General features: G+C 41.0%; 2 gene segments (V, D, J or C); both read left to right on the forward strand.

The window, feature by feature from the left end:
* The first annotated feature begins 4,658 nt into the window (after nucleotides 1-4,658).
* On the forward strand, nucleotides 4,659-5,344 carry LOC121401768. The segment is given in 2 exon segments: nucleotides 4,659-4,791; nucleotides 4,930-5,344. Coding segments are annotated over 2 exon segments (375 nt in total).
* A 5,950-nt stretch (nucleotides 5,345-11,294) lies between these two features.
* On the forward strand, nucleotides 11,295-12,119 carry LOC121401761. The segment is given in 2 exon segments: nucleotides 11,295-11,459; nucleotides 11,569-12,119. Coding segments are annotated over 2 exon segments (378 nt in total).
* Nucleotides 12,120-13,550: the final 1,431 nt, after the last annotated feature.

Raw genomic sequence — 13,550 nt, forward strand, 5'->3', positions numbered from 1 at the left:
AATATAAAGCACACACTTTCTCATATAAAAGGTGATTTCCACCTGGATTAACAGCGCTGTCACATATGAACCAATTATTCTGATTTTGACAGCTGTTTATACTGTTAGGGAGTCACATAAGGGCACAGGTAGCGGAACTAGAACCATGTATGGTAATTGTGCCACTTATAACATAAAAAGTAACTGTGAAAGGGTTGAAACTGTGAAATTGGTGAGTTTTGGGCAGATTTGGGTTGTATCTGGGTCTAACTGGGCATTATTTATGCAGATCTGGAGGTGATATAAAATGTCACAATATTTAATGTAACATTCTGCGCAGTAAATATGCCACCATTATAAATACTTATCATACTTTTTCATTCCATAGTGCCAGGGCTGCTCGGCTGAGGCGGGCTGAGGCGCTCACCGCAGGTGGCAGTTTCAGATACATTTCCAGGGGCGGCAAAAAGCCGCTCCTGTACTTTTAAGAATCAAATTTCCTGTTTTGAAACTGGAAATTCGGCTTTACTAGTGCGAGAGAGCGCAGAACTAGTGTTCCTGCCTCGGATGCCTCCCTACCTGATGGGTAAGCCGGCGAGAGGGGGGCGGCATTTTGAGGAGTAGGGATGGGCGAATTTGACCCGTTTCATTTCGACAAAAATTTGCTGCTGGCGAAATATCGACCCCGCCCATTAAAGTCTATGGGCGTCAAATTTTTTTTTGACGCACGTCTTTTTTTTGTCACCCAACGCCATACAATTCTATGGGCGTCAATACTGCGCTGAAACAAGCGAAAAAATTTGCCCATCCCTATTGAGGAGCCGTCTCAGGCGGCTTCTTCACCAGAATCGCTGCTGCGTAGTAGTTCTACTGACTATGCTAAAGGCAGAAATATTCCTCAATCATTTATAGATGGAGGGAGGGTTTCTGCAGTTCATCATGCATACCTTAGAGTTCAGTTGCCAGAGACTGCTGCCAGGGTTAGGATTTTTTCAGTAAAAGGTTGAGAATCAATCCCTGTGATTTCATCTTCCTGGTTTTAACTGTTACATATCACTGAGCATTCTAATTAGTGTCTGTACCAAAAAACCCAGAGGAACCAGCACTGCTCTAGAGCTACGCGTAGAAAGTCAGTAGTTGAAGGATTGGGGACAGGGAGTAATCACAGGGAATCACCTGGTAAAACTGAATAACAAGTACAATGGTGACAGGTAAACTCAGGATAACAGACTGGGTCATACACAAAGTCACAGTAAAACAAACCAGGTACCGGGGGAACACCAAAAGAATCTTTGTTAGTCCGGGTCATTCACTAATGGCAGAATGACAATGATGAGGAGAACTTAGCAAATAACAAATATGAATATAGATCTCAGATCTACTCAGAGGCAGCACTCAATGTTACACAAGCTCAGGAACCAAACTGAACTGGCAGCAGCACAACAACCTGTTATAAGCTCTGATAGGCCGAGATACTATTGGGGTCTGGTAGAAAATCATTCTTTCTAACATGAGAAGCTGAACAGCATTGATCCAGCTGTTAGTAGTGACTGGCTAAGGTGGAGTTTAAAAGTGTCCAAATCCAAGTACAAATAAAACTGTAAAAAGCGAGAAGCATACATCTGCCATTATATTATTTCCCACCAGTAGACCATCATTAAACACTCAACTATTTTTCTCTACATAATATGGTTTTCCCTTTCATGGCAGCTTTAATTTACTTTAAAAACATTTAGAGGTGATCAGACATTCTCTTTTAGTATTAAAATAGTGCAATTATTGTACTGTATACAGTGCTGAGATATTTAACAAAAAATCTTTCAGGGGTACGACTTGCACCCTTAGGCTCACCCATACCTACACCCTCCCCGGAACCCCTGTTTGCTTATTTGTGGCAGGTAGGAAAAGTAAGTTATTTGTCACAAGTCATAGGGTTGCAGCTCCTCTTCTTCCTCTTTAGATACAAAAGGTCACAGTATTCATGAAAGATGGGAGGCACATAGGCATTCCCCCCACTGCCTACCTGTCTGCTAATATGCATGTCATTCAGATGTGCAAGTTAGGGATTGGCAGAGAATGCAGATCACTCCAAAGCCAAATCTTTATCAAGTGCCATATGTCTGGGTTCGCTTGTTACCCCTGGTCTTGGGTTTCTTATTTAGTGTGAGGTACAGAGAATAGCCAGAAAGAAGTGCTACCCAAATGAGCAGTAAGAGGGGTGCTCTGCGCTCTTGCACTTTTCTCTCATGCAAATGTCCCTTAACATTTTATTCCATAAAAACATACTCGAAGTTGATACATAATAGGGCACATGTACATCTGCAAGCGTTTTGCCCAGAATTCTGGCATCATTGTGTTTTCAACCATTGCGATTCACCAAAATGAATGCAATTGTGTGTTTTGTTGCAAAGTGGGCGCAGTTGTGCAAATTATTTTATGTCTGTCTGGAGCCATTTCTGGGGTTTGCTTGTCAGTCATTTGTGCACTAAATTCTTTCAGCACAACTGAACTGTGGTGGATGAAGCACAGCACTGACACTGATGGAAGCTACAGCCTAAAGTCTCTGCAATAAGCTGTGTCTCCTCTGCTATAGATATTGTGTGTTGTGCAGCGACTTTACTTTGCACTGCACAGCAGGATAGCCATGTTTTTAGTGAACCCCTGCAGGGCACCAGCCTTCCAATATTTTTATTATCTTTCCCTATTACTAACATTGGTATAAAGCATCATTTTAAGGTGGAATACCTTGGACTCTGTATGTAAATTATAATTTTAATATGGAACTTTGAATAAAAGGAATTTTAATGAAATCATTATGGTTATGGGATACTTTTTGTTAATTGTTGTGGAGTTTGCCCTTGTTAATGAGGGCAGTTTCCCTTAAACTATGGGCCCTTTTTTTGACTGGCTGAGCGGGCTGACCCAATACCCGAGGGTTAATGGGGTTCGGGCCGACCTTGGCACACCATTTTTGGGTCACGGGGGGTTCAGGTTGAGCTCTTCTGCCTGCTCTCCCCACCAGCGATACCTTACACTGGCGGCTTCTGGTTTTATAGGCGTGCACTTGCCCTGCGCCTTTTGTGATGTCATCACTGGTCTATAAATAGAGGGGAGGAGGTGGGTGGGTTCGGTTCGGGTGCAGGACATGTTTTTTTTTGACCCGCACATCACTATATCCCATATAGCATATTTGATATTATATCATTTTTTACTGGCCAACCTCCTTGCTGGTTATAGTCATGCTGTGGGTTCAGGGTGAGCTGACTCTTGTATAGCTTTTAAAAACACTTGTTGTATCCTTAGGTTCCTATGGTCAGGTTGAGATTATCACCAGGAGAAACTGTCACATGTAATACCAGTACTAGCATTGGTTCTGCCATAGCCTGGTACCAACAGAAATCAGGGCAGGCACCAAAGCTGCTGATCTATTTGGCAAAGAGGCGACACACAGGGACCCCGGAAGGGAATCAGCGTCAGTGCGACCGGAACAGATCCCTCTGATTCGGATTAACAAAATGTATAAAGATCACAAAACATTGCCTTAAAAGTGAATTACTAATTCCTTGCAATGCCCATTGTATCTGTTGTTTAACAGGGTGATGCCTAATAACATTAAAGGAACAGTAACATCAAAAAATGAAAGTTTTTCTAAAGTTATACAAATATAATGCGGTGCTGCCCTGCACTGGTAAAACTGGTGTGTTTGCTTCAGAAACATTACTATAGTTTATATAAATGAACATTTTTAAAAAAAAATAAAAAATTGCAAAAAGGTCAAAAATTAAAGTCAAAACATTTTTCTCAGCAACAATTCTGTCTTGGCGACCATTTTATCTCTGCGATGCCCATAGACTTCAATGGGAGAAAAAAATGTTGCACTTCAAAAAAAAATTTGAATGTGAATTCAAATGCGAATTTTTGTCAAAGCAAAACGCATCAAATTTGACAATCCCTACTTGTGGCGAATATTTGCTGTAGTTTTATGAAAAAAATGGCGAAGTACCGAAGTTCGCCGCAAAACAATGCCATTTATATGAAAGAGAGACAAAAAAATTTGCCATGCGGAGTGCCCCTTTTTTGCGGCCACACCCCCTAATTACCATGGCGATTTTACAAAATTTGCCAGGTTATAAAAGTTTGAACACATTTCTGTAGTTTTTGTGTTTTATTACAGTTTTACTAATGAAGGTGAATTGCACTTTAAACTGTGTCTAACTTCTCCCAAGGGACAAAACTGTTACACATGTATCAAGTATCTATTCTGGGCTCTCTACCAAGAGCCAATTAAGTTAGAAACATTGTATCTCTTTTGGCTGTTCAGTGCAGAGAAATCGGGACTTTTCCGTTAAGTGCAGAGAAATCGGGACATTCAAATACTAATGCGGGCCTGCGGTTTGAGCTGTCAAAAGCGGGACTGTCCCACTCAAAACTGGACAGTTGGTAGGTATAATGTACTGTTTTATTATTAAAAAGGAAAAGGAAAATGTAAATCATTTCCTTAAATGCTATTTTTTAAAATCATTATTTCCTGTAATTTGGAGCTGTGTGGAGAACGGGTTTCTAGAAATCCCACACCTGTATACTAATCCAGTCTATTTTATTTATTACAGACTTGCAGTAAAATGACACTTTCAGATATCTTTATTTGCATACACAAAGTGTGTGGTGAGTTCCCTGTAGATATAAGATGCTATAAATGTTCTATTTCCTATGTGACGTCTCAGTGATCTGCACCTGACACTGCTCCTACTGTCAGTATGGGGAGATACTTACTGCTTGTCCTCTCCGCTCTCTTCTCTCTCTCTGTTCCAGGTAATTATACCATCACTCAATTACACTGATTTTTATATATATATATATATATATATATATATATATATATATATATATATATATATTTACTTTTAAAGTAATTAAAATTACTTTACTATTGTTTTCCTGAATCCTCAGGTTCCTATGGGCAGATTGTACTGACTCAGTCTCCAGATTATGTCTCTGTGTCACCAGGAGAAACTGTCACCATCACATGTAAAGCCAGTAGCAGTGTTGTAAGTGGCTCTACCAGCTTGTTAGCCTGGTACCAACAGAAATCAGGGCAGGCACCAAAGCTGCTGATCTATCATGCAAGCACCCGACACACAGGGACCCCAGAGCGGATCAGCGGCAGTGGGTCTGGAACTGATTTCACTCTTACAATCAGCAGAATGGAAGCAGAAGATGCAGCAGATTATTACTGTCAGCAGTATAGGAGCTTCCCTCTCACACAGTGATACAGAGCTGAACAAAAACCTCCCTGTTACTGTGCCAGTGAGTTATTTACATGATACTCTATAAAGCTACAGAGCATGACATGATATTCTCAGTAGGGGAAGACTCGGCACAAATATATCACAGCTGTACATAGGGGGTATCCCACAATCCTACCTAGATTAAAGTACTGTACAATTCATCTTATTCTGAGCAATCAGTGTCGGACTGGCCTACCGGGATACCAGGAAAACTCCCGGTGGGCCAAGGTGTCAGTGGGCCCTCCTGCTTCTAAATATTTGGCTTATTTCATGGCCATTCCTTATTTCTATGAGAATAAAGAGGCTAAATAGATGGAATAATAGGTTATACTATGTAAAGAAAAGAGAATAGCAGAATAGAGGTTGAGTAAGTAAAGGAAGAAAATAATACTTTGAGTGGGCCCCTGGTCTAAAGGTTTTTGGGTGGGCCCCTGGTGTCCCAGTCCGACACTGTGAGCAATACAATAGAATATAAAGCACACACTAGGATTAACAGCGCTGTCGCATATTAACCAATTTTCCTGATTTTGGCAGCTGTGTATACTGTTAGGAAGTCACATAAGGGGACAGGCAGCAGAACTAGAACCATTTAGCATACAACAAACATAAAGCTGTATGGTAGTTATGCCACAGTTAACATAAACGGTAACTGTGAACACCAAAAGGGTTGAAACTGTGAAATTGGTGAGTTTTGGGCAGATTAGGGTTGTATCTGGGTCTAACTGGGCATTGTTTATTTAGATCTGGAGGTGATATAAAATGTTACAATATTTAATGTGACTTTCTAATGTTGGAGCTGTGCAGTAAATATCCCACCATAATAAATACTTATCATACTTTTTCATACCGTAGTGCTACTGACTCTGCTAAAGGCAGAAATATTCCTAAATAGATAGAGAGAGGGTTCCTGCAGTTCATCATGAATACCTTAGAGTTCAGTTGCCAGAGACTGCTTGCCAGGGTTAGGATTTGTTCAGTAAAAGGTTGAGTATCATTCCCTGTGATTTCATCTTCCTGGTTTTAACTGTTACATATCACTGAGCAGCCTAATTATTGTCTGTACCAAAAAGCCAAGAGGAACTGTCGACAGACCAGCACTGCTCTAGAGCTACGGGTAGAAAGTCAATAGTAGTCAGGATTGGGGAGAGTCAGGATTGGGGAGTAATCACAGTGAAGCATCTGGTAAAACTGAATAACAAGTGCAATGGTGACAGGTAAACTCAGGATAACAGACTGGGTCATACACAAAGTCACAGTAAAACAAACCACCAGGTACAGGGGAACACCAAAAGAATCCTTATTAGGCCCCGTCATACACTAAAGGCAGAATGACAATGATGAGGAGAACTTACTAAATAACTCATATGAAATCAGATGTACTAAAAGGCAGCACTCAATGTTACACACGCTCAGGAACCAAACTGAACTGGCAGCAGCACAACAACCTGTTATAAGCTCTGATAGGCCGAGATACTATTGGGGTCTGGTAGAAAATCATTCTTTCAAACATGAGAAGCTGAACAGCATTGATCCAGCTGTTAGTAGTGACTGGCTAAGGCCGAGTTTAATAGTGTCCAAATCCCTCACATTCCAATTAAAAATAAACCCCACAAAAAGTGAGAAGCATCAATCTGCTATTGTATTATTTCCCACCAGTAGACGTCACTAAACACTCAACTATTTTTTTCTGCATAATGCGGTCTCACTCGTATGGTAGATTTGATTTGATTCCTGGTATCATTGCGGTTTCAACAATTGCAATTCACTAGAAAGAATGAATACAGTTGTGTATTTTGTTGCAAATTAAGCACAGGTGTGCAAATTGTTTTATAATAAGTCTGTCTGGAGACATTTCCAGGATTCACATGTGAGTGATGTGTAAGTCCTATTCTTTTGGCACAACTGAACTGTGGTGGATGAAGCACAGCACTGATGGAACCCCTGAAGCTACAGCTTACTGCCTTTGAGGGAACCCTGAAACTATATTCTACAATAGACATGTCCAAAGTCCGGCCTGGGGGTCAATTGCAGCCGTTTTCAAATTTACACCTTCTACAGCCTCTGTCATGAAATTTATAATAATTCAGCCTTTTGTTGGTTGTCATTGTCATTATAATTTTCTGTACTGTTACTTTGTAAATTCATGTAAAAAAAATTTAATAAAAAAGCAAAAATAAAAAAAAAAAAAAAATAATTCAGCCTGCCAGCACAGTGCGACCAGGAATCACATAGCTGTAGCAGTAATATTTGGGCACATTAGTGAAATAATCTGTCACTTGGTCTATACTGCGGCCCGGACTGGCAATCTGTGGGATCTGGCAAATGCCAGAGGGGCTGCTATAAGGTGCCATAGAAAGTCAGTATTTAGTGGGCTGGTGGGGGCTGTTTGGGCCTCTATGTGGCCTGATTGGGCCTCTGTGTACCTGAAATGCCAGGGCCTATTTTAATTCTCAGTCCGGACCTGCTGCTGCCTGTGTGCTGAATGTGTTAGCAATAGACATGTACTGGCACATAATGACGCCATACTTCTTTAGTTTACTGTACTGGCACGTCAGTACGTCTATTGACACCTTCAGCCCTAAAGAAGTATGTGAGAGCGGCGCATCACTATGTTCCAGTACGTGTCTACACCTTCTAGAAGGCTTGTGAAAGGGCCCAGTGGGGGCCGAAACGTTGCCTTGTATATATCTACTATTTGGGGCCAATAAACCAACTTTGATGCACTAAATCTCCAAGTTTGTGGTGTGCTACAGTGTACCTGGTTTTCTATAAGTCGTTTGGATGATCCTTCCACTGTTTAGCACCCTACCCATCAAAAAGGGTTCTCTCTACAGGTTGAAGCTCTTCATATTTGTGTGGTATTGGTAACACCTTCAGCACACAGGCAGCAGTATAGAACAAAAGACAGACAGATTATTTCACTAATGCCCAAATATTACTGCTATGGCTACGTGATTCCTTGTTTAAATGAGTTAAATGATGGTTCAAAAATGTCAGGCTGATTGGTCGGCCCCCACAAATTTTCACCTCACCAAATCTGGCCCTCTCTGCAAAAAGTTTGGACACCCCTGTCCTAAACCTTTAGGGAACCCTGAAGCTAAATTCTACAACCTTTAGTATACCTCCCAACATTTTGGAAACAAAAAGAGGGCGCATGTATTGCGCAAACATTTTTTGGCCATGAACATTTTTGTGACCCCCCTAACTATTGTCCTTTTTACAAAATTTGGCAGGTTATGAAAGTTTGAACATATTTCTGTGTTTTTTTCATTTATTACAGTTTTGCTAATGAAAGTTAATTGCTAGTGATGGGCGAATTTGCTCCGTTTCGCTTCGCCGAAAAATTCGCGAATTTCGCGTGAAATTCGCGAAACGGCGACAAATTTGCGAAACGGCGCCGGCGTCTCGTTTTTTTGACGCCGGCGAATTTTTTCGGCGAATTTTCGAGGGCGTTTCGCGAATTTATTCGCCTGCCGCGAATCGCGCAAATTCGCCGCGAATTTGCGCCTGGCGAATAAATTCGCCCATCACTATTAATTGCCCTTTAAGCCCTGTGTCTAATTTTTCCCAAGGGACCTCCTTATTTAAATTATTACAATTTAATATTTGCTTGTTTCAAGATTGTTACAAAGTATCTTAGTTGCACCTGGTGGCTGTACTGGGCTCTCTGCCAAAAGCCAATTTAGTTCCAAACTTTGTTTCTTTTTCTGGCTGTTTAGTGCAAAGAAAGTTGCGACTTTCAGTACAAACGCGGGACTGTAGGTCAAGCTGTCAAAAGCAGGACTGTTCTGCTGAAAACGGGACAGTTGGGAGGTATGCCTTTAGTGTGAGCACAACAAAACCCCCTGGAATACATCCACAGGCAGCTCCTGTCACATTTCTCTCCACTGCCTCTGAGTTCTAGACCCTCCTGGTCGAACTCCCCAGGTTTGGGGCCCCATACCCTGTAACCCTGTAACCCTGTACCCCGTCCCTGGACTCCCAACTGGAGTGAAACCAGGAAGTAGATTGAGCACATTCCACACGATATTTGAGTGCTCAACCTAGTGCAAAATCCTTAAGGACCAGGTGCTCAGCAGTAATTAACCCAACCTGCCACTGGTCAGGAAACTACGATACAAAGTCCAATGACTGCAGCACATTGTCAGTTGTAGTTTTGTTTCAACATTGTGATTTTATTAGCTCAATTGTGCAGGTAGACAAAAAAGTGGCAACATTTTGGGCTTTACAGGGCCCTTTCTCAATCGGGCCCTGTGAGGCCCGAAACGTTGCCACTTTTTTGTCTACCGGCACAATTGAGCTAATAAAATCACAACGTTGAAACAAAACTACAACTGACAGTGTGCTGCAGTCATTGGACTTTGTATCGCAGATTGAGCATATGGCAGCTCAGCTATTTGAAGAAATGGCTCAACAGTGATTCCTTCTGGCCAAATCTGGAATCTGTCATGGCACACTGCACTAGGGATAAAGGACACACTCCAACACTTAGCTGGTCACACCAGGGGATTTCCATTTTATAACTGGCCTTATATAACCCATTAGTGATGTGCAGGCCGGCCCGATACCCGTGAGTAGGGCAAGTTCGGGCCAACCACAGCACACCATTTGTGGGTTCGCAGGCGGGTTCGGTTTGAGCTCTCCTGCCTGCCAGTAACCTAACAGTGCCGGCTTCCGACTTCTGGTTTTATAGGCATGCCCTTGCCCCGCCCCTTTTGAGATGTCATCGGCAGGTGGGGTTGACACGGTTTGGGCCAGGTACAGGTCCACTTTTTCTTGACCTACACATCACTATATCCCATATTGTATATTTGATTTTTTTAGTGGCCAACCTCCTTGCTGCTTATAGTCATCTCCATACATAATAATTTAAACAGCAGTTAAACGTTTGTTTTGCCATCAATAGGGATTAATTAAATCTTATGTGTAAGTTTAGTTATAAATGGCTGAGCACTCAACTGCTTTTTTATAGATTCTACTTAACCGGTTATAACCAGCGGTGCATGAGAAATATAAGTAACATTATTAAAGCAACAAAAAGTATCTCATCATAGTATGTATCTTAATTCATTACATTTTCATTAACTACTGGTCTCCTTGGTCAAACAACTCTTGGTCAAGTAACAATTACAAAAGCAGAACTAACGATCAACATGACTTATAGGTAATTTTTAATGTAGATTTAAAGCACAATTATGCATTTTTGCACAAGACAAAGTCCATTACCAGTGGTGTAACTAAATGTTACTGGGCCCCACAGCAAATTAATTTTAGGGCTCCCAACATATCCAGAGATTGTACTGGTTTACTAATAGATGATTAATGCCCCCTATACCTCCTGGGCGTCCAATGTCGCCAGCATTGAAACCATCGCTGGTGACAAAAAGAACCGTCTCGAACGATTTGCGAATTTTGCTGGAAATTTGTGGCAAAGCAAAACTAATTCACCCATCACTAGTCCTTGTTTAATTAAAGGGATTGTTCCGTTGCTAAAGGACTGCGATGTCAAAGCTCTAGTTTCAACAGTTAGCTGGTAGCATCAAATAACTGCCAGCTGTTTTTAACTGGTTATCAAATTAATAATCCATTTATTTTGATCAATTTGGAATGATCATGAATTCATTGTTTATGAGGAACTGATTGAAAATTGTATAATTATGAATTGTAATAGTTATGAACCTTGTTGTTTGACCAAGGAGACCAGTAGTTAATAAAAATTTAATGAATTGAGATACATACTACTGAGTGTGTTTTCTTGAGATACTTTTTGTTGGTTTATTAATTAAATCTTAGTTGGGATCAAGTACAATGTACAGTTTTATTATAAAAAAGGAAAGCTTTTTTTAAAAAAAAAAAAATGCTTAAATGCTTTTTTTTTTTTTTTAATTATTATTCCCTGTAATTTGGAGCCGTCCAGAGAATGAGTTTCCAGAAAACACACCCCACACCTGTATACTAATTTTATTCATTACAAACCTGCTGTAAGATGCCCTTGTGTATAACAGACACTTGCAGATATCTTCATTTGCATACACAAAGTGTGTGGTGAGTTCCCTGTAGATATAAGATGCTATAAATGTTCTATTTCCTATGTGACGTCTCAGTGATCTGCACCTGACACTGCTCCTACTGTCAGTATGGGGAGATACTTACTGCTTGTCCTCTCCGCTCTCTTCTCTCTCTCTGTTCCAGGTAATTATATAGTATATACTACTTTCCCAATGCTTAAACATATATATATATATATTTTTACATTTGAAGCAATTAAAATTATTTTATTATAATTTTTCCCAATCCTCAGGTTCTTATGGGCAGATTGTACTGACTCAGTCTCCAGATTATGTCTCTGTGTCACCAGGAGAAACTGTCACCATCACATGTAAAGCCAGTAGCAGTGTTACTGACGATGATGGAGACAGTGCTATAGCCTGGTACCAACAGAAATCAGGGCAGGCACCAAAGCTGCTGATCTATGAGGCAAGTACCCGACACACAGGGACCCCAGAGCGGATCAGCGGCAGTGGGTCTGGAACTGATTTCACTCTTACAATCAGCAGAATGGAAGCAGAAGATGCAGCAGATTATTACTGTCAGCAGGGTCTATATTCCCCTCTCACACAGTGATACAGAGCTGAACAAAAACCTCCCTGTTACTGTGCCAGTGAGTTATTTACATGATTCTCTATAAAGCTACAGAGCATGACATGATATTCTCAGTAGGGGAAGACTTGACACAGACATATCACAGCTGTACAGAGATTGGAGATCACAGTTCTGGGGAGGATAAACTATTGTGACACCAATTCTGCTTATTCTGAGAAATACAAAAAAATATATAAAACACCAACATTCTCATATATGAACTAAATGCCACTAGGAATAACAGTGGTGTCACATATCCACAATTTTCCTGATTTAGGCAGGACAGTAGAAAACTGCAAAGTCCAAAAGAGTCTAAGCTTTTTAGTTTTGGGTAGATTATTGGTGTCTATGGGGGTAACTAAGCATGGCTTATATTGCCGGAATTAATGCAGGGTACATGGTGCTACTGACTATCCTAAAGGTAGAAATGTTCCTGAATATTTTGTAGAAGGGGAGAGGGTTTCTGCTGTTCATCATGCATGCCTAATGATGGAACCTGAGCAGTCCTGTAGTCATACAATTAAAAATCTGTTCAGTGATCCAATAAAGGGTGTCAATACAGGGTATCACTATAACTTTTTAATGGACTGTTTCACTCTGGACCACTCAGGTAGAAGACAACTTATATTCTTGTCTCCTCACAATCACACACGAGCCTTCACTTAATATGGAAGAAGAGTGTGATGCAAAATCATACAGATGGGCGCCAGTGGTTCTTACCCACATGAATAGAAAAGGATGATTGACTGTTTAGGATTTATACACACAGGGCAGCTCCTCAAATGTTCAAAGGAACATTTTACTTTTACCATAAATCTGGTAGATTATTTAGCCATGGTACTAACCCATTTATACTTATTGCTGGAGTCAAAACTGATCATTAAATAATCATCCAATAGATGACTTTGATGTAGTTGGATGGCTTGAATATATTACACTTTAGGCTTTGGGTACACATCTATCCTCCTCCGAAAGTGGATCCAAAAGATCGAACTGTAGTTGAACCAAACTCTTTATACTTTCTGGTACTCCTGTACCTATAGGACTTTGCACCATCTACAGGGCATGGTATAACCCCTAATCCTGTCTTCCCTAATCCTATGGGGAATGAATAGTCTGTGGGTTGACATTAACTACATGCTGCTTGATGTTTTTAATACTTATTATTATTAATACTTCGTGACTTTTGGCGCATGCGCAGTAGATCCATACCGGCGAAATGCTCCTACTGCGCATGCGCCAAAACGCCGGTCAAAGCAGGAAGAAGATCGCGTGGAAGAAGATGTCGTCTGTGAACTCCCTGGACTGGACGTGCGCAGAAGGGTAAGTAACAAGTTAGGGGCATTTGCCCAGCGGGACGGGTAGGCCAGGGGGGAGGGTGGGAAACACACGGGAGGGGGGAGGGGTTTTGCTCCGACTAAACAGAGAAACCATTGTCTGTTTAATAACATCTCCCTTGCAGCTTTCATCTCCTATTGGGGAGAAAATAAAGCCAAAACTCACCTTTTTACACATTTCTTTGGTCTACCACAAGATAAACTGCCCAAGAGCTGGTTCTTGGTCTTGGAGAAGGAAAGACATACAAGAGATTGTACAGCGCTGCAGAGCACACTAAAGGTATGCCTGTAAGATGACAATATC

The sequence above is a fragment of the Xenopus laevis genome, chromosome 1L, assembly GCF_017654675.1.
Source record: "Xenopus laevis strain J_2021 chromosome 1L, Xenopus_laevis_v10.1, whole genome shotgun sequence".
In the NCBI taxonomy this organism is placed as follows: domain Eukaryota; kingdom Metazoa; phylum Chordata; class Amphibia; order Anura; family Pipidae; genus Xenopus; species Xenopus laevis.